The sequence below is a fragment of the Esox lucius genome, chromosome 12, assembly GCF_011004845.1.
Source record: "Esox lucius isolate fEsoLuc1 chromosome 12, fEsoLuc1.pri, whole genome shotgun sequence".
In the NCBI taxonomy this organism is placed as follows: Eukaryota; Metazoa; Chordata; class Actinopteri; order Esociformes; family Esocidae; genus Esox; species Esox lucius.
The window spans coordinates 1,987,291-2,009,076 of NC_047580.1; the positions used below are offsets into that span (position 1 = coordinate 1,987,291).

The window sequence follows — 21,786 nt, forward strand, 5'->3', positions numbered from 1 at the left end:
AGGGATCAGCCCAGAACTACATGGCAGGACCTGGTCAATGACCTGAAGAGAGCTGGGACCACAGTCTCAAAGAAAACCATTAGTAACACACTACGCCGTCATGGATTAAAATCATGCAGCACACGCAAGGTCCCCCTGCTCAAGCCAGTGCATGTCCAGGCCTGTCTGAAGTATGCCAATGACCATCTGGATGATCCAGAGGAGGAATGGGAGAAGGTCATGTGGACTGATGAGACAAAAATAAAGCTTTTTGGTCTAAACTCCACTCGCCGTGTTTGGAGGAAGAAGGATGAGTACAACCCCAATGCTAAATTTGTGTGCTGTAGCTATGCTAATACCATTGCCCTGGTGGTTGCAACAGGTAAACCACTGCACATGGGCTGGGGTTTTTTCACTCCTACAATTTAGTTGCGCAGCTTATCCCCTGGGGGCCAAACAATTTAGTTAGGCATGTGCCAAGAAACTACAGGATATTCTAAATGCATGATAGCCAATTTCGCAGACCTGAGTGATGGTAATGTCAAATTTGAGAGCTGTTTAGCTATGTTGTAAAATTTGTTAATAGGTTATATCGTTTATAATTCCTTCGCACAAGAGACCGAGTTGCACATTGATGTCTTTGATGGTTTTAGTGTTTGTGTTTTTTTAACTTCTTCACTTTGTTTTGATTAATACCCTCCCGCGGTGTTCTGCCAGGCTGATTGCTGGGACTCCTTGGAGATGAGCATTGTCCCACCCCGCCCAGCGTCTCTGCATCGGTGGAGAAAATGTCCCTACAATCGATGTAGCCAACCCCACTGGTGACCGAGATTGCTCGTTTCGCTCTATGGACCTTTTTGTTGTGTACGTGGGGATGCAGTAGGCCGTCTGGAGGCCGTTTTGCTTCACTTTGGACTTGTTGAGAGTGTCTACGCGGGTCAAGAAAAGAATCGAAAGGGGGGAGAAGAACACACCGTAACCTCTGTTGGCCCAGCCGTTGTTTGGAGCGGCTAAGACCAAAGAAGACTACAGACCCGGGGTTGAGGAAGAGACTATGCTAACCAGTACGTTTAAATTTATCATGGCTACCGCTAGTCATTCGACTGGACATTGGGTTTGGGAAGATACCCGTGGAAATCAAGATGACGGCTGTTTTAGATTTAGTGTTCGCGCATGACTAGAGACAGTTCTGGCTACCTCTGTGGCCTCGCCGCAAGCGACCCAACTGGAACACGCAGGAATGCTAAACTGCCTGAGGGAGGGTTGCTGACGATCAGAGGTGACAGACTGGAGAGCATCAACCAGGGAGATCATTCCTTAACACAACCCTGGTTTTTCTCTGACATATTTAGAGTATTTAGGATTCATACCTTTTCAGGATTTATAAACTAGGTGGTTAGTTTCGGTATGTCACGGTTGATGGATTTGAGAAAGTATGGTTATTCTAAGTAATTTTTTAGGGTATTTCAGTTATAGCTACTGTAGTTAAGAAACCGCCATTGTTCCATGTCCTAAAAGCACAAGTAACCCTCATGCAGGATTTTAAACAGTTCTTTATTGGTGGAATTGGTTCCTGTTCTAATGTCTGTGAGAAATGCGAGTAACATGTCTCGTTTGTTTTTCGACAGTAGGGGAATTAAGCCCCTGTCTCCTTGTACAACCTGTATTGAAGGTAGGGGAGATTTGGTCCCTGTGGCTTAGCAGTGAGACGTCCTCATATTAAATTCCGGCGACATGGGGGGAGCGAACCGGTTGCCGACAGCTAACAGTTACGTATCCGTGTGGTAGGGCACGGCCACTTGTTACTCTCAGGGGACCTGACAGATCTTGTCGGGCTAGATGTCCACCAATTTAAGAGACTGTAAGATGGTGTAAGGATTGCTCCTGTAAAATGCCAGAGTTGTTGGACAGCTTGTGGTTTGGCGAATAGTAGATTTAATGAAGTTGTATATATGCGCGCACCGATTGTGCTTGAACTGTATAAGATCATGGCCTAAGTCCCGGGTATTTGTGAATATCTGGTTGTGGTCGACCTAGTAAATGCATTTTCCCTTTTGGTATTCCCTGTGCACGAGGGTTCCGATTGGCCGATTTTTGTATTCCTTGGTGGATTATTTGTATATTTGATCGAGATTGTTGTTAACTTGGAATATTTTTGACTTCGCCAGGTTTGGCTTTGTTTGGTGTACACATGGGTGAACCATTTATTGCGTCGTTAATCTGATTCTTGAGCGAGGCCCACGTAGGTTTTGAAACCTACTTGTAAGTCAGGGTAGAGACCTAAAGTCATCCCCCATTGTTAATAACTGGAACAATCTTCATGTCAATGCATGAAATGTGCATGAAAGTTGTGATTTTGGTTTTGGCTGACCGCCACCATTTGGAATGACATAGACATGCATCAAAGTTGGAAAAATTCCCTAAACTTTAGGAGGTTAATTGAGGCACGATGTTTGTGTTGTCACAACGTAGTTTGGCCATTTCTTGTGGAAATGCTAATTTGTTGGGCAAATTTGGGAGTTGTTTCACTGAGTTGTTTCACTTTGTCAATAGGTTTTATAGGTTGTACTTCCTTCACACGAGCGACTGTGTGGCATATTTGTTGTTTTTTGATTTTGTTTGTAGATTTCTATCATTTTCAAATTTGTTTTTGATGGATATTCAGTTTGCAACTTCTTACTGAATGAATGTTAGAATAATGCTTCTTAATAATTTTCTTTTTTCATGTCCGTCCTGTAATTGGTTCTGCTTTCAGGCATGGAGTCATTTTCCATTGGCTCTGTCGTGAAAGCAGGGGGGAATGTATGAAATGATTATCTATGATGAAATAAGTGGGTAAAAAGGTGCCGGGAGCATGTTTTTGTTATTCCTTAAATGGGTTAAAAGTTTTGCTATATTTTAACTGAAACTGAGAAAATAATTATTCATCAATTCAGTTCTAGAAGTTTATTTGGTCTAAATTGCAAAGACACCGACACCAAAAGCCCAGACCCCTGGAGTGCTCTACTCACTCACACAAACACCAGTGTGGGAGGTTGAGTAAGTTGGGTTTTAGACTCATTTGAACTCTTTAGAGAAGAAACAGATTTGCTGGTGACATTATCAAAATTGGTATTCTAATTTGGCTACACTGAATATAGCTCTCAAACATCAAATAGGTTGAAAAACAAATTGACACACTGGGTTGAGACTTTTAGGGTAGAGATTAAGAGAAAATTTAAACTATTACTTTGAGTGTTTATCTAGTACAGACTGGAGTTGAAAAGAACAAAAAGATAGGAATTGTATCTGGATTTTTTTATTTCCTTGTGTAAAAGTGAAAACATGTTTATAGATCAAGATGGTGTCACTCACTACTAATCAAGACCCTCACACCCTATTTCAGGACAAGCTCTGGTGAGAAAGGACCAAACTATCTTAACTGATGATGAGTAATTGGAACAGGAATAGGAAATTGTTCTTCTGTTCTTTTTGTAGTTTTGTTATCTGTTGGTTGTTAAACCAACTATAGAAAAGAGTGAAATTGTTATTTTGCTACAATAGCAGAACAGTAGCACCAGAAATGTAAAAGTTTTCACTATACTGTTACTGTTTACAACTGTTCAAATCATTTTAGACCAAGGAAACAGAACGATATTGGATATACAGGTATACAAGTTTAAGTGTTCGGTGAGACTGTTTTAATGCATTAACAATAAGCAACAAGCTAATATAATGGACATATTTCTGATTGTGTGCTGTGCAGTTGCAACTAACCTTCTCAAGGAGAATTCACTGACAGGTACAGGACACTTGAAAGTAATTCAACTATAAAGGACTGGTTGGAGCCCAGAGAGACTTGTGAGGTGGGCTGAGAAGATGAATCTCACACACACACTCACACACTCACACACTCACACACACACACACACACACACACACACACACACACACACACACACACACACACACACACACACACACACACACACACACACACACACACACACACACACACACACACACACACACACACACACACACACACACACACACACACACACACACACACACACACACACACACACACACACACACGTCGATGATACATATCCTATACTGTCAATATATGTGTCACTTGAATTCATTTCCTTTGACCAGTGATTTTAATATAAAAGGTTTTGCTGTACTATGTTATAGTTCTGTGTAATGAAAATGTGTAATCATGGAGTTAATACGAAGGTAATGGTCTAGAAGCATGTAAAAGAGGATCCAGACATTTCAGATTAGTTCCGTTCTCTAATTATTAGGGGTAATGATATCGACAGGTACAGTTTTGTTTCAGTCTACATCCTAATGAGTAAACTGTTTAAGGATTGATACCAAGGGTTGATTTGGTATCAAGAGGATGGATTGCTATGGACATTTCTTGAACTGATGTATTCTTATTGATTAAAGTATTGGGTCCCCATGTTTAGATAAGAAAAGGAATGTTGGTTGTGCTGTGGTAAAGGAAGTATGAGGTGGCAAGGTTAACGTAAATCTTAAGCAGGATGGGGGTAGATGCAGACCAAGGGGTTTTAGGACAGGATAGAGGAAGATACACAACAGTAAACATTATGGGAGGAAGGATAAGGTGGGGGAATAGCCCACCCTTTGGGTGAAACCTAGGATTGTGATTGACATAGGACAGGTGTGCAGCATCTTACCACACCCCTTTTCCCCCTATAAATGCTGATGATTGTCCTGTATTAATTTAAAGACTCCTCAGATGATTATTCTGTAAGCGTTTGGCGTGTCTCTCTATTTGCAAATAAACTATTAATTGTGCCAAGAGAATTTTGTCTCTATCCATACTCCTTTAAAAGTTCTGATCAATGGAATTGCCATCACAGCCTCTCTGGATAAGACGCGAGAATCCAGTTTCTGCACTCTTGCAGAAACTACTAGCATTTCTAATATCGCTTCTCTATCTGACTCCTAACTGTGACTGTCCAAATTCCTCCTGGTTAGGTTCAGTCCTTATGATTCCTGCTGTCACTGCACACAGCCCATCTGGTTGTCCCTGTACTTTCCACCTGATTTGGATTCTGTCTGAAGACTCTGGATATAGTCCACCTGCATTTATTGACTGGGTGGTCACCTGAACATGCAAAAACATTGATGTGGCTAAAAATGTCATGTACTGCAATCTTCACCCGGCACAACTAGAAGAGGACTGGACATCCATTAGGTTCCTGCTCCTCTCTAGGTTTTTTCCCCCTAGATTCCAACGCTACTAGGGAGTTTTTGTAGCCACTGTGCATCAACTCATGTTGTTGCTTGCTCTTGGGAGTTTAAGATGGGTATCTGTAAAAGCACTTCCTAACGACTTCTAATGTAAAAATGGCTTTAGAAAATATCTTTGATTGTATAAAACCTTGACAACACTCAAAATAACAGTTTTGAATTGCAACCAATTATGTACTTAATCCAACCGTTAATTTATTTATTTGCTGGCAAATGACCCGATGTAAGAATCTGTTGAGAGGCAACTGTACCAGGGATTTTCTTCCTCCAGTGTCTCCACAGTGGTGAAGAGTTCAATGCATTCCTGCAGCTGCACTGTAGTCTGTTGATGAGGGACCTCCATGCTTTGGTGTTTCACATACTTCTGTAGATGGAAAGAGGTTAGCTAAATTACAGCAATCAGACCGTTCATACCACTTGCAAAATTGCATAAAGAAAGCAGAAGCTGCACACTCTTGGAGTTCTGAAGCAATTATGTTTAACCAAGGCTTTGATAAACACACATCACACCATCACACTTAAATATGTTGGTGAGATACGACATAGAAGTGTGAAAGTGTAATTTGAGCATACCTCTGCCTCATTTTCATTGTAGTATTTCTTCTTCATGTCAGGATCCCAGTCAATGGCCACATACGGTTGAGCTGGGAAATGGACACAGTAATGTTGAATTCTACTAATCGCAAATGAATGCTAAACGATCTGAACAATCTGTCAGATTGCTAGCCTCCAAAACATGGAAAGTGAATTTGAGCCTAGCTACAGCAGAGACAAAGCCGTTGGCAGTGTCAACTTTAATATGGTGTCTGAGACTCACAGCTGAAAGAAAAGGCACTGCCATCCTCTCCCATGCCTCTCTCTGTGGTACCGTTGGAGTTAACTGCCTGGATAGTGAAAAGAAGCTTCCTGCGTCTGAACTCGCAGCCCTTCCTTTTGGCTTGCCTCTCGTTAACCTGAGGGCAGCAATCACTTTCTGTCTTACTTGGCTGCTGCTGGCACCCTGAACCCTGTTGGCTGTCTGTAAGGCTTGTACTGCTGGCATCAGCACTGGCTCTGTAGGATGCAGAAGCGATGTCATCTGTGCTGCACCCAGCCCGGAGTTCAATACTGTCCTGATCCTCAGCTGAAGCCTGTCCTGCAGACTTGGGGTTCTGGGCAGACTCTGGCCAAGTCTGGGTTACAGCAGGGACATCGGCTTGGCCATCCCCATGGCCACCGTCGCAATGGTTGTCTCTCTCTGACGTTCTGGGCCTCTCACCATCATCCTCACAGTCACCTTTGGAGAAAGACAACATTGTAAACCCCTAGTTTGCAGAAATCCAATACTTACGTAAAAGTGGGGATTTGGGGATTAAATTACCATCACTGACACCATTGGTCTGGGTCTTATACAGTTCTTCGTCATCATCATCTTCACCCTCCTCTTCTACCTCCTCTGACAGATCAGGTGGTCGGACATACCGTCTGTGAAAATGAAATACGCACAACAGACCCAGCAGAGTATCAGCAAAACCAGCTAATAAACAAATACAAAACCTTTTGGCTTGACGTTTGGCCTGAAACTCACTCTAGCCGCTGCAAGAAGAGGTGATAGAGAGCATCACGGGTGCACTGGCCTCGTGGCACAGCCATAAGCAATGGGTGTCCGAACAGAGAAGTCCCATAGCTGCTGCTCCCTGAACCGTAGTCCCTGTAGTGGGAGCGCTCCCTCAGGTAAAGAGCCAGCACCACCTCATCCCCATCCTCTTCCACAGAACCACTGCTCAGTTCATACCTGCCATGGCAAACAGATACTGCTGTTAACAGTTTAGTTTAGTTAGTAAAGCACAGCGCTTCCAACACAAAAACAAGAATGGGTTAATATCTTTATTTTTTAAGGGGCACTGTATGGAATCCTCTTTCTAACATTTACAAGACTGAATTTAAACAACAACAAAACTTGTTTCCTCTTCCTTACAAGGGTAGTATTAATATTAGCTAGTCCAACGTTGTTTAGGTGGGGGGGACAGTACTGTGAGAGTGTGTAAAGCGAGAATGAGGGACAAACAACCTCTATACACACTGATAGATGGGCAGGCAAGAAAGTTCAAATGGGGAATATCTCCGGCACACGGAAACATTTTATAGTAAAAATATCTAAATAATGTACTTAAATAAAATGTAAATGCATATATGACTACTGTAATTTGCTTCAGAAAATAGAGGATATTGCATACACAAATATGTCATCCCGGTCCAGGATGCAGCTTAGAGACTCATCAGCATGATAGATCTTATAAAAGCGGTGGTTAAACACATCAGCCACAACCATCTGAAATAAGAAGATAAGCACAAGTCAATATATAGGTGAAAATTAACTACTAGGAGGCTACTGTTCATAGTAGGACTTAAAAAAAGTCTCACTTGATTGGCTGGAACGTTGGTCATTTCTGAGAGAGCAGAGCACAGGTCAAAAACTTTGCCAGCTTTGGGTACAACTAATCGATGCTGTCAGGAGACAATAGAAATAATTAACACGTGATTACCTATAACAATCATGATGTAAAAACCAAAAGTAGGATTATTAATGTTATACCTGAACAGGTTTTGCCACAGGGTCCAGAGAGACAAAAAAGATCTCCATCACCCTGTCCTTGCTAACAGGCAGAGGCACACTAAGGTAGCAGAAGGGATCAAAGGTGACTGACACTTTGCAGCACTCAGGGCAAACCAGGGTGGACTTGAACAACCCATGGAAGGTGTCAACAATCACTGAGTCGTTACGTCGACGGTGGTTACGCCAAGCCTCCTCCGCCACTTCCTGGAAGTTGAAGTCAAAGAGTGAGGAAAATTCAATGCATTGAATTCAGATCTTGGAGAGCCATGGCGGTATTTAACTAATATTTTCCCTGCCCTTTCATACCTGGTCAGGCCTGCCATTGGCGTCCTTTAGTTCAATGTACTCCTTGTTCTTGACACGGTTAAGATCCTCATGGAGCCCATCAAGCAGAAAGGAGAGTAGCTCCTGGGAGTCATGCTGCTGGTAGCCCAAAAACTGGGAGGCAAAGTGGCCAACCTTGGTCTGATAATATAAATAACATACGGATCTCAATGAATTTAAATTATTTCAAGGGACAGTTCTATATTTTGGCAATGATGCCCCTAATTTACACAATAACTTTTCGTCCAAAATTCATATTTTTGGTAAGTTTACTGAAAATTACATGCAAGGTTTACAAATAATGGTTTATGGGTAAGGTTAGGTAACGCTTCCAGTGGGGTTAAGGTTAGAAGTAAGGTTAACACTCTCCTTGGTTAAGGATAGATAACCAAAAGATTGTGACTCCAACTCACAATCACTGGGGTCCAAGTTGGTGGTGTTTAAAGGGATAGTTCGAATTAGATTCATATTTGGGTTGAATTTATTACCCTGAGTACGCTTGCAATTCAGCTTTGTGACTCCGGACACAGTTTCAATTCATTAATTTGGACGATGCTTAATAATGCTAATTCAAGGCTGGGACAGAGGTGAATAACTTCTTGTTGTGAAAAATGACTCCATGAGTCTTCAAAAATAACTAAGGATAAGCATATTTTCAACCAAATATGAATCCAGGTCAAACTATCGCTTTAAGTAGTAGCAACAGTAACTATGGGGAGGACTGTGGGGAGAAAAGCAGCAAATCAGTACTCAGAACGTATGTGTATGATGACGACCGTGGGGACAGAACTCATTAGGTCAGTCAAATCGGGTTGGCAGTCAGATCAGACTCTTACACAGGCCATTGCAGTGATGAAAGATGAATTTTGCTGTCTCTAGTAAGTAATTTCCTTAAAACTGCACACAGAGACATAACACTTAAGTTTCTTACTGTATGTAAGAAGATAGCGCTTCACTGCCAAAATCCTAAAATTGCATGCCTATTTCAGGGGTTGACATAAAAAATTTTGCCAGGGCAAATTACAGATTTTTTTCTTGTCCAATCGCTAAATGTACACGAGTGGCGGACGAAATACTTCACAAGCCCCTACAATGCGCAGATCCATTCATAACACGCAGATCCATTCAGTAACATGCAGATAATGTCGGGGGTAGAGACTGCAGCTCTATTACAAAAAAACAAGAACTATCAAGTGTATTTGGAGTTGAAAGTGCGCAACCCATCATGTCCTTAGGACATTTTGATTGGACTGGTTGTTAGAAACTTTTATTTGCATTATTTTCAGTCTACATTATTCTTGTCCTGCAATTTTTTTCACTTCTCCCGGGACAAACGGACAAGCCATTATGTTGATCACTGCATGTAATATTTTATAATTTATCACATTGATATTTACCTTAAAAATCCGGGGAACCACAGAGTAGTGCCTCCCTGACCACATCTGTTTGACAACATCAGCATAGGCCTCGGCTATCTCCCCCTTCATTCCCAGAGGGTTCGTGAAGTTGAGCTCCTCCAGATAGGCACTCCGCAGGAAGTACTCAGTCAGGGGAGGTGTGTTACTGAGACACTGGACAGAGTAGGAAGAGATCAAGAAAGACGGTCCCTACTCAAATAGGTACAGCATGGACAAAACATGAAAATGTACCTGCAGTGCAGAGTTCATGAAACATGTGTTTCCTAAGTTGGTGAGTCCACAGACTCCTGGCTGGCCCCGGTAAGAGTCCTGGTCCTCCACAGAGTTCCTCCTACAAGACATGGAAGTAGAAATATCTAATATAAAAAAGGTACTGAACTGAGCTAACTGTAGTACAGATTCACAATTTCATCACACATTATTACACATAATTAATATTGGTCCACAGTCAATCCTTAATACAGATGGTTTAAAAAAGTATATAAGTCACATTGTGTTTACACGTGATTTATTGTGCAAGACAACAACAAGAAAAACCCACATAATCTGAGGTCTAGAGCTGGGCCAGGTACCATCTGCATTCCTCATCTCCATGATGACTGTCTGCAATGCAGGTAGGACATGTTACAACACAGCTGCCATTTCTCAGCAAGCAGCAAATGATGTAGAATAAAGCAGGTAAGTTTTTAGGTGTAGTTGGATGGTGATCGGAGTGGCGTAAAGGGGGCTGAACAAACAGACATACCATGCCTGAGCTGAGGCAGGAGTCAAGGACAGTGATGTGGATGTTCCGAAGCCTCTCACAGCTGGTGTCTGAGCTCTTCATCCACAGCCGTGTTTCTGCCCCCTCAACCACCTCAAACTGTTTCATCATCACTTTCTGAATTGTATCTAAAAGTTGAAAACATTAATAAAGACCCATATACATTACTGTACATACAACAAAGAGCTACTAAAGCATCTTTTGGATGCATTAAGTACTTACAGATGTGATCCGCACGGCTAAAATGTGCTTTCACAACATTTTCCATGTTGCTATGGAGACACAGGAAGATCTCTACAGGGTAAACTTCAACCTTGACTGTGCTGGGTAGATCCACCACCTGCAATACACCAAGCATTAACTGTATAATAATTGAAAAATACAAATGGAACCATTCAAATAATTTATTTGTGATTAACCAATGTACTGTTCATAATGTGGTTCATAATCTACTGAAGAGACCGAGATATTCCGTAAAACTCACACCTTGGATTGCATATTTACAGGTAGCTGAATAGTAAAAAAGGCCCAGCATTATTCAATTCAAAATTTTATCTAACATTATATGTACACTGAACAAAATTATAAACGCAACACTTTTGTTTTTGCCCCCATTTATTATGAGCCAAAATAAATCAAAGATCTAAGACTTTATGTACACAAAAGGCCTATTTCTCTCAAATATTGTTCACAAATCATGCTGTCAAATCATATGCACATTTTAGAGTGGCCTTTTATTGTGGCCAGCCTAAGGCACACCTGTGCAGTAATCATGCTCTCTCATCAGCATCTCGATATGCCACACCTGTGAGATGGATGGATAATCTCGGCAAAGGAGAAGTGCTCACTAACACAGATTTAGACAGGTTTGTGAACAGTATTTGAGAGAAATAGGCCTTTTGTGTACATAGAGAAAGTTTTAGATCTTTGAGTTCAGCTCATGATAAACGGGGGCAAAAACAAGTGTTGCGTTTATAATTTTGTTCAGTGTATGTATGCATAAAAAGTAAAGTACACCTATTGAATGTGTATGTACACAAATGAAATCATATAATTAATATTCTGAAATATTTTAAATGGAAATTAGAAAATAAGCATGTGCCTATACAGCCAATTGATAAACTCTTCATTTTGGGTGTCTTTTATTTCATCTTACCAAGAGATACAGTTAAAACGTGGATTAATCAGTGAAGAGCATATTTCTCAAGTGTGCAGCAATAAAGAATTTGCATTTGCCCATTGAAGTCAGTTACAACCCCAAACTGCAGTCAGGTCAGGTTGCTGCTGAGCAGGCATATAAGTTTCCGACAGGTAACAGGCAGTTAAAGGTAGAAACATTTATTTGCAACACAACTGCATGTATTAGAGTGCTGTTTTATTGTCGCCAGCACAAAGTGCACCTGTGTAATGATCATGTGGTTAAAACAACTTCTTGAAAAGCCAATCCTGAGAGGTGGGTGGATTACCTTGTTAAAAGAGAAATGCAAACCAATAGGAATGTGAACAAATGTGTAAACATTTTAGAGAAGAACGCTAATTGTGAAAGTATCAGGATATTTTCTTTTAGCTCATGAACCAGGGGAAATGGTTTAGTTTCTATTTTTTTATGTTTACAGTGCCTCAAAATAACTCTCTCCTTTTATGGTTACAAAAATCTAAATGGATTGAATTACTTCATTAGAGTTTTTGCCAATGATCAACACAAAAAGTTTTAAGTAAAACATTAAAAACTAAATTGGATTGCCCATTTGCAATGACACATCTGAATGAGATGTAGTGAATCAATGGTCTTTGCAAGTCTTATAAGTAGTTGAATTGAGTCTGCCTAGGTGCAATTAGGGTGTTTTTCATGAAGTCAAGTAAAAGACACCTGTTTCAACAAGGTCCCACAGGTCAAAAGTTTTAAAACACTCCCATTTTCCAGTTTTTATTTACATTTATGCAGTTCAAGTCCAGTGAACAACCTGAAAGGGTACCAAGATCAGCGGTAAACTGACAGAGGTTAAAAAAAAGGTTTAGGTCACCAAAAACTGAAAAATAATGTAACACTTCAGAGTTATAAAAAATTACAAGTAATGGGTTTTAACAACTTACAGCTGTTTGGCAGCAATGAAAGTAGATTAAGCCTCGAAAGTTGAGGCTAACAATTCCAACAGGTATCCAAATGTTTGATTGATACTTACAAACCCTCAGTCAAACCCTCAGAGAATTTTTTGACAGTATTGCAAGTACTGCAAGAAGTAGCACATTGCTATCATTGAGAAGAAGGCAATCAGTGAGAAAAAGGCAATTAAAGGAAGATCAGGCAGACCATTATAAATCTTAAAAGTGTAGGTCTTTCCTTTAAGGAAATAGCAAAGACAAAAGACAGTGTCAATGAGTACAGTCCTACACCATCAAAGGGCACTTGGAAACTTGAGGAAACTGACAGGAAGAGGTCTGGCATAGCCAAGTTTCTGAGAGTCAACAGCTTGCGTGATTGAAAGCTCACAGGACAACAGCTTCAAGTACAGCTTAACACTGGTCAACGTATGCAAGTCTCAGTTTCAACTGTGAAGAGAAGTCTTCGAGCAGCAGGTTTGGCAGGTTGAGTGGCATTAAGAAAGTTAATGCAAAGATGTCAAAATAAGAAAAATGTGCTAGTCTGGGCCATTAAGCACCACTAGTGCACTACTGAAGACTGGAAGATCTTATGGACCGATGAATAAAAATGAAATTAGTTAAAACTTCAGTTCATCAGGCAAGGTTTTTGTACGACATCGGGTAGGTGAAAGGATGGTTTCTCAGTGTGTGAAACCAACTGCCCAACATGGAGGACGAAGAGGAAGCATGATGGTCTGGGGCTGTTTTGCCGGATCCAGAGTTGGCGATTATAATCTTAAAATATACTTTTTTTATATACTGTTTAAGCTTAAAGATGAACGCAAGAGATCAAGAAAAGAAAATGGGTTTTGTTTTGTATAACTTTTAATAATGGTATTCTCTGAAAAAAACAAAAACCTGAATAATGCAACTAAAATAGTTAGGAACACCTTAGAAGATCAGCACAGACTGCAGATTTAAACCCCATCAAGCTGATTTGGGATAAACTGGGCAGAAAGGTGAAAACCAAGTGACCTACAAGTGCAAGACATTCCTGGGAACTTTCTGAACAATATTGGATTTCCATTGTAGGCAGACTGCCACGATTGTGTTAGACTGTTATGTCTGCAAAAAGTGGCTACTTTATATGATTTCCATTTTGCCTTCAATTGTATATTTGTTTTATGCTTTAGTTTCAGAGTACATTAAGGCATTTAACTGTGAATGTCAATAAAAATGTAAAAACCTTTGACTGGTAAAGAAAGTCCTGACTTAAACTATGTTATGAAGACAAAAGAACATTCAAAGCAAATCTTCTTCAAAAGCACCAATAAGGTGTAGGATATAAAAACATTTCCAAGGCACTGAATATCCCAAGGGAATAGAGAATTAAATTATTAAGAAATGGAAAGAACGTGGAAAAACTGAGTATCAGTGGTGCATGATTTGGATAACTATTGCAATTACAGTTATGACTTGTGATATTCAAACATGGGTGTAAACTGCATTGATTACATAGATAAGGTGTAAAAAGCGTAGACATGGGTGTCAACAGCGTAGACATGGGTGTCAACAGCGTAGACATGGGTGTCAACAGCGTAGACATGGGTGTCAACAGCGTAGACATAATAATAATAATAATAATAATACTACATGGGATTTATATAGCGCTTTTCAATGACCCAAAGACGCTTTACAAAAACAAGCAAAACAAAGAACACTGAGACATAAAATATACAACAACAAAGGGGCTATGGGAAGGCTTGTTTAAACAGAAATGGCTTAAGGCGGAGGCGGAAGGTGTTAAGAGAGTCAGAGTCAAGGATGGATTGTGGCAGTGAGTTCCAGAGCCGGGGAGCAACCCTGGAGAATGCCCTGTCACCACAGCTCCGTAGCTTGGATCTGGGGATGATGAGGTGGCCTGCTGTACAAGAGCGGAGTGAGCGTGAAGGTTGATAGTGTTGAAGAAGGTCCGAGAGGTAGGGGGGAGCAAGTTTGTGGAGGGCTTTGTAAGTCAGGAGGAGTATTTTGTATTCAATGCGCTGTTTGACAGGGAGCCAGTGAAGCTCACAGAGGATGGGGGTGATGTGCTGCCAGGACTTTGAATGAGTAAGAAGCCTAGCAGCAGAGTTTTGAACCATTTGGAGCTTATGGAGGTATGAGGAGTTGATGCCGGACAAGAGGGAGTTACAATAGTCAAGACGGGAGGAGATGAATGCATGAATCAGAGTTTCAGCTGCAGGTGGGGGGAGGGAGGATTTGAGTTTTGCAATGTTACGAAGATGAAAGAAAGATGATTTGACAGTCTGTTTAATGTGTTGCTCGAAACATAGGGTGGAGTCAAGGATGACCCCAAGGTTACGAGCATAGGGGGAAGGAGAAACTACAGTGTTGTCAATGGTGAGAGAGAATGTGCCAGTTTTACTAAGGGTGGATTTGGTGCCAATGAGAAGAAGTTCTGTTTTTTCACTGTTGAGTTTGAGGAAGTTGTGATGCATCCATATTTTTATTTCAGAGAGACATGATTCAATATGGGCCAGAGGTGGGTTGGTGAGAGATTTGGTGCTGAGATAAATCTGTGTGGCGGAGGATCTGACCAAGGGGGAGGATGTAAATGATGAAGAGTAAGGGACCCAGAACAGAGCCCTGGGGGACCCCCTGCGTGACTGTAGATATTTCAGATTTTTGGTGACTGAGGGAGATGTAATGGGTTCGATTTGTGAGGTAGGTTTGCAGCCAGGAGAGTGCGGTTCCCTCAACACCCAGACCCCTGAGCCTGGTGAGGAGGATCTGGTGGCTCACGGTGTCAAATGCGGCACTCAGATCCAGGAGAATCAGGATGTTGAGGGAACCAGCATCAGCAGAGATGAGGAGGTCATTGACAACTTTGAGTAATGCAGTCTCTGTGCTGTGGAGTGGGCGGAAACCAGACTGGAGGGGTTCAAACAGGTCATTGTGAAGCAGGTGTTGTTGGAGTTGAGAGGCAACCGTCCTTTCCAGGGTTTTGGCAAGGAAGGGGAGGTTGGATATCGGGCAGAAATTGTTCAGGATGGTGGTATCTAGTCCAGGCTTCTTTAAGATGGGAGTGACAGCAGCAGTTTTATAGATGGACGGGACAGTGCCATGGGTGAGGGATAGGTTAATGATGCGTGTGATGTAGGGACAGAATGCAGGCAGGCAGGCTTTAATGAGAGAGGCTGGAATGGGATCAAGGGAACAGGAAGTTGATTTGGACGAGAGTATAATTTTAGTGATATAGTCAGAGTCAATGGGGGAGAATGTATGAAGGTGAGTGCGAAGAACAGGCGGTGGACAGAGTGAGTAATCAGCAGTTGGAGAAAGGGAACAGGGAGACTGACCTAACAGTGATGCATTGATTTTTGTGATTTTGTCTTTGAAGAATGAAAGGAAAGTGTTGGCAGGGAGAGTATGTGAGGTATGGTTGTTATGGCGAGGCTGAAGTAGCTTGTTGACTGTTGAGAATAAGGTATGTGAGTTCATATTAGAGCTACTGATAATGTTGCAGAAGTAGGAGGACCGAGCAGTACTGAGGGCATCTCTGTATGTAGAGAAGTGATGTTTGTATGCATCAGTGTGAATAGTGAGCCCCGTTGATCTAGCCAGGCGTTCCAGGCGTCTGCCAACCTGCTTCAGAGAACGGAGCTCAGGAGTAAACCAGGGAGATGAGGTGGTGAATGAAACATGCTTAGCTCTAAGTGGTGCCAGAGTGTTAAGGGAGGAAGAGAGAGCGCTGTTGAACTGATTTGCCAGATCATCAGGGTTGTTGGGAGCATGTTCCAGGGGTAGTGCAGAGCAAATGGCAGTGGAGAGATGGAGAGGGTCGACAGCTTTGATATTACGGAAGGAGATTGGACGCTTATCAGTGTTGTGGGGTATTTTGGAGGAGAAAGAAAAATGTAAAATCTTGTGATCAGACAGGGGGAAAACAGAAGGGGAAATATCTGAGAGGTTAAGGCCAACAGAGCAGACAAGGTCGAGTGTGTGGCCCTTAATGTGAGTGGGGAAATGGACGTGCTGGGTGATAATAAAACAGTCCAATACAGCAATAAAATCAGAGGCAAGTTTGGAGTTTGGTGTGTCAACATGAATATTCATATCACCGAGCAGGAGTAGGTGGGGTGAGGAAGGTGTAATGATTGTGAGTAGGTCTGCTAGATCAGATACAAATGATTCGTTATGTGTTTTGGGGGACGATATACAAGAATGGTGGTCAGGGAGCATGATGCTTTGAAAGCAATGTATTCAAATGAGGAGAATGAGGTAAATGACAGTTCAGTTAATTTGTTAGTGGAATTGTATAATACAGCCAGACATGGGTGTCAACAGCGTAGATGGCTTAAAGCAGACTTCTTTGCTAGCAGTTGCAGTGTGAACTCTAACACTCAACAATCAAGTCTTTATTGGAGCAGAAAATCATGTACGTTGTTGATTTGGATATTGCACAATAATGCAAATCAGATTATAAATTGATTAATAATTTAATCATTTTGAGTATTTGTCTAGAACAGGTAACTCTAAAGGAGTTAGTGTTCCTTGGCTGAGCCAGGAGAACCTGTGCATACTGCAACAATATCCAGGATGCTTCATACAAGTGGCCTAATTTCAAGACAGGCAAAAAGAAGAAACATCTAAATCTCAGCTAGAATTTGCCAGAAGGCATGTGGGAGACTCTGAGACCAAGTAGAGGAAGATTCTATGGTCCAGTAGACCTCAATGCTTAGTGCTGTGTTTGGCGCAAGCCTCAGACAGCACATCATCCTGGCAACACCATCCAACCAGGAAGCATGGTGAAGGCAGCATCATACTTTGGGGATGGCAACAGGGACTGGGAGACCTTTCATGATTGAGGGAAGAATGAACAGAACAAAATACTTGAAGATAACCTGAGCCAGAGCACACAGGACCTCAGACCCAGGAGAAGATTAATCTTTCAATCCAATTGAAAACATGGAGGGAGTTCAAAATGGCCAATCCAACTTGAGATATTTTGCAAAGAAGAATGGGCAAAAACTGCTGTCTCCAGATGTGCAAAGAAGGTAGAGACCTATTCAAATTTTTTCTATAATTAATGCCATAGGGGACACTACCAAATACTGACAAAAAAATGTCCCACTTAATTTCTATTTGTGATTAAAAAAGAAATATTACATTTTTCACTTTTACATTATATACTTGTGTTGATCTGTTACAAAAACTCCCAATTAAAACCATTCTAAGGTCAAGTTCTAACACAAAATGTGAAAACGTCCAAGGGACAGTGAATACTTTTAAGAGCCATGGAATAATGGCCAGACTTTATGCAGTTTATTACAAAATAGAATTTCGGCAGCTTCTGATCATTGTTAGCCACCTGACTGTTCATTGCTTTCTTTCTCATCAATGTGGCATGTGTCATTTGTAACTATTCCAGGCAAGCCATCTATATTATAGGTCTTTATATATTTTTGACCACTTTAATTTGTTTTACCTTCCGAGCCAAGGCAGGTTGATCGTCTACCATACCATACCACGACAGCAGCTTGTGCCATGCTTCAGCTGGGACCAACACAAAGTCCTCATTCTCCACCAGACGCTCCTTCAGGTGGTAGGAATCCAGTTCTGTGGGTATTGTAATCATCATTAACCATCTCTGACTTTTCATATTGACAACATAAACAGCAGCACACTTCAGGTAGAGGTAAATCCTGCACCATCAGGCTCAGTAACAGTTTCGTCCCATCTACTGTAACCCTGCTTTACTCTGTAACCCATCACTAACTGTGGGACCTTGTTGTTCTACACCCCCAGAACCTCACTGCCGCTATGCACCTTGCACATTCAATTTGCCACTTTGCATATTTATTTAGTAATGCCATCATGCTTGCATTTTTGCTGTTGTACATACGTATGTCTACCTCGGGGATCTCATTGCTGGGATCTCTGCATCCCAGTCGCACATGCCACTTTACTCCTTCAATTTGCCTCAATTGCACTTCTAGAATGCCATTTAGAACATACATTTATCCCACTTGTAACATACACTATATTTATTAACTGTATGGTCACAATTTCTATATTCTCTATTTTTCTAAGTAAGAAACTCCACTGGAGGGCACTGAGAACCACTTATACTTCATGCAACCACTAGGGGAAATTAGCGTGATCAGGACCGCTGTGTTTGGGAAGTAGGCTCAGGCGATCTTTAATCTTATGGAGAAGTGAACCACAACAAACCTGCACAATCATTCTGTTGCATTATTTATCCTATTTTAGAGGTTTGTGAAGAAACACTAATTCTTGATAATCAATATTTATCTAGCATTGTTAGTAGTTTGCAACAATATTTTGGCAGGTATAGAATTACATGTACAGCTTTTAATGAGTTTGTGTATGCTAGCCTGTTTGGTCTTTTCAGAAAGTTTTTTGTAATTATGATATTATATTATTAATGTTAACATATTAATGTAATCTTTATGTTCACATTTATTTTTCTAAAGGAATTCTTATTTTTATGTTTAACTACAAATGTGTTCATATTCTATAGCAAGGCTTTGGGTTTGTAGAGCAGATGGTGAGATTGTGTGTGTGTGTGTGAAATCAGGATTTATGAATGTTCTTAGCAATAGTATGAACGAAACTGTATGATTCACCACACATGGAACATGTAACGTGTATGATTGTAAAATCATAAAGAGAAAACATATCATTCTATCGTATTATTTATCCTGTTTTAGAGGTCATATAATCTTCCTACCTGGTGCCACATCTGGGACCTATAACAGACTCATGTGTTGCTTATTCCTTGGTAGGTATACATTTATTATAAATGTAACTACATGGTATTCACAAAGGTTTTAATTTTTGAGTTTCACTTTCTTATAGGTTGCTTATTCATAGGTAGATACAAGTTAATTACAAATGTAACTAAATAGTGTTACAAAGGTTTTAAAATTCTGTTTCACTTTCTCTCTCTTATTCCTAGGCAGGTAATATAATAATTACAAATTAATGACATTGTTCTTACATAACATTTGATTGAAGAAAACATTTTAGCCAGCTGATAAGCATGAGAAATTAGCTTTTAATGATGACCAAAATAATGTTTAAACATAGTTGGTCTAGTTATATGGTGCAACAAAAGTGTAATTCAAATGTTTTATTTACATGTGTAACAAGACATTGTGTAATTACTAAAACAAAAATAATATGTAATCACACACTTGGAATAACATCCTACAGATGCTTTGTAATTTATCTGCAGTTTTTCCACAAGTGTAATAACTTATACTGATAAATCATTATTCTAATGTAATTGCAATGTAATACCTGTGGTAAATATAGAGTTAATACTATGTATTAACATAGCAGATTCTAGGTCTAGGTCTGCAATTATTACATAATTAGCTGATCGCAAATATTTATAATATAACTGTTGCTTCAAATCTGATTGACAAACGAGAACACAAGTGTGTGTAAAATATTTTTACTAATATTGTAGGTAGGTATTTTGTCATTTCCAACCATATTTCCTAATTAGTTATTGCACATTAAAATATATGGATAGAAATACATGTTGTCCCATTGTATATTAAATGGTGTAATGTTCTATGTAAAGAAGGTTGTTTCAAATAACTGTTATATTATAATATTTGCAGAAGAGCTAGAGGTGAATCGTCACGATGCACAATAATATTGTCCTTGCTTTGTGGTTGCGTTTTGACAATTACATTTGTTAATTGCAATTATTTGTACGACCATTAATCGTCAACTAAAACGTCAATTGTGACAGCAATAGCAGTTACCTAGTAATAAGTGTCAACTTAAGGGAAAGTGTTACCTTATTTCCTTATAAAATCTTACCTGGAGCTCACAGATGGGTGCCGCAGAGACACCAAAAAGATAGCTTGAAATGTAACCTGATCAGAAACCATAGCAACAAATGCTCTGAACCAAACCCGCTACCCAGTAGGTTAAGTCAACCTTTTCCTGTCGAACTGAATTAAAACAGAGCTTATCCACCTATCATTCTATCTATTCTGTCAGTATGGCCTGTTTCTTAGCAGAAAATCCAATTGACATTGGAGCCTGCATTGGGCATTGTGCATTAAAATGGGAAAGAAATTATTGGACCTCAAATATATACTAGATCATACATTTCTTCTTAGCAGTCAACTTACAAAATCCATTCATGGCCAATGTAACCCATAACAATCTCGCTTTGACTACTGTTGGATCAATGTACTTTTAACCATTAGACTAATAGTTGTTCATATTGTTTTGCACAGGTCAAAGAATGAATCAGGGATAGAGGCTTTTTCGATGTTTATTCAGCAGGCATAGTACCGGTCTATGTTACAATCACAGCTCTCACCAGGGTCTCTCTCTCTGCTGATTCATGGCTAGTACCTTATCTATGCCAAGCACCTAGGAATAGTGACAGTTATATCACACATACTGTAAACTAACATTCATTGTCCCTCTAAGTAACAACTAGGAGTACCCCTCAATTCCTTCACTCCCCCCATGGACATTGGAAACTAAAATACCACTAATGTCTATGATAATGAAAAGAGGGCCTATTTTGTGAACACTATTTTTAATGATTACACAAGGAATTTCAAGCAGCATAGTATATCAGAATGTAGGTTGGCCCCCTTTAAAGACACAGATTCATTTCACATTTTGTTTTTAAGGCTTTGCACAAAGTACAATCATACATTACTTCTCTGTTGACATACAGAAATACAAGCTATCAGACAGTCTCAGGAATGTTTAACTCCAGAGATCTCTTCAATCTCCAGCAAAATAGGTAGATCAGCATTTAGTATATCCGCACTCCACATATGGAATAATTTTAAATTGAATGAATTGGTACCTCTAAGACAATTAAAAAGAATGTTAAAGGAATATTTCCATGAAGAATGTTTGTCTTATGACAGTGTTCATGTTTTTGGGGAGTGTATTCCACACTTTGTTCCCCTACTTGGTACTGCATGTTTCGACACAGTTCATCTACAAAAGAAAACTTCGGTCTCAGCATGAAATACCCCCCCCCCCCCAGTAAAAATAGATGTGTAGCCCAATCATATATGAAGAGCCTAAGCCGTTAAGTAAACATCAAGCAACCAAAACAGGCCTTTTGTAATGTTTCCTATACCACCGCAGGAAAAAAAAGTCAGAAAAGCAAAGGGCTCCTGCAAAAAAAAAAAAGAGACATAAGAAATACATAATGCAAAGATGTGCAAATAATTTTAACTCTACACTAAAATAAAACAGTACAAATATAACATATCAAATATTGAAACTGAGAAAAATAAGCGTAAAGAAATACGTTTTTCCCGGGATGTCCATATTAC

At 40.2% G+C, this 21,786-nt stretch overlaps 1 protein-coding gene across 2 annotated transcripts in view; it reads right to left on the reverse strand.

The window, feature by feature from the left end:
- The window catches only part of usp11 (ubiquitin specific peptidase 11), a 96,692-nt gene that overhangs the window by 23,291 nt on the left and 51,615 nt on the right, over positions 1–21,786 (reverse strand). The window contains exons 3-17 of one of the 2 annotated variants that reach the window (XM_010865812.4): positions 17,919–18,049; positions 10,571–10,688; positions 10,331–10,476; positions 10,127–10,188; positions 9,817–9,916; positions 9,565–9,738; positions 8,150–8,308; positions 7,823–8,047; positions 7,651–7,734; positions 7,464–7,558; positions 6,815–7,021; positions 6,608–6,711; positions 6,065–6,523; positions 5,821–5,891; positions 5,499–5,611 (exon numbers count right to left, since the gene is read on the reverse strand). In XM_010865812.4, the coding sequence (XP_010864114.1) occupies positions 5,499–5,611; positions 5,821–5,891; positions 6,065–6,523; positions 6,608–6,711; positions 6,815–7,021; positions 7,464–7,558; positions 7,651–7,734; positions 7,823–8,047; positions 8,150–8,308; positions 9,565–9,738; positions 9,817–9,916; positions 10,127–10,188; positions 10,331–10,476; positions 10,571–10,688; positions 17,919–18,049 (2,248 nt within the window). The remainder of the gene's footprint in view (positions 1–5,498; positions 5,612–5,820; positions 5,892–6,064; positions 6,524–6,607; positions 6,712–6,814; positions 7,022–7,463; positions 7,559–7,650; positions 7,735–7,822; positions 8,048–8,149; positions 8,309–9,564; positions 9,739–9,816; positions 9,917–10,126; positions 10,189–10,330; positions 10,477–10,570; positions 10,689–17,918; positions 18,050–21,786) is intronic. The other variant, XM_020051579.3, reaches the window with a different exon arrangement.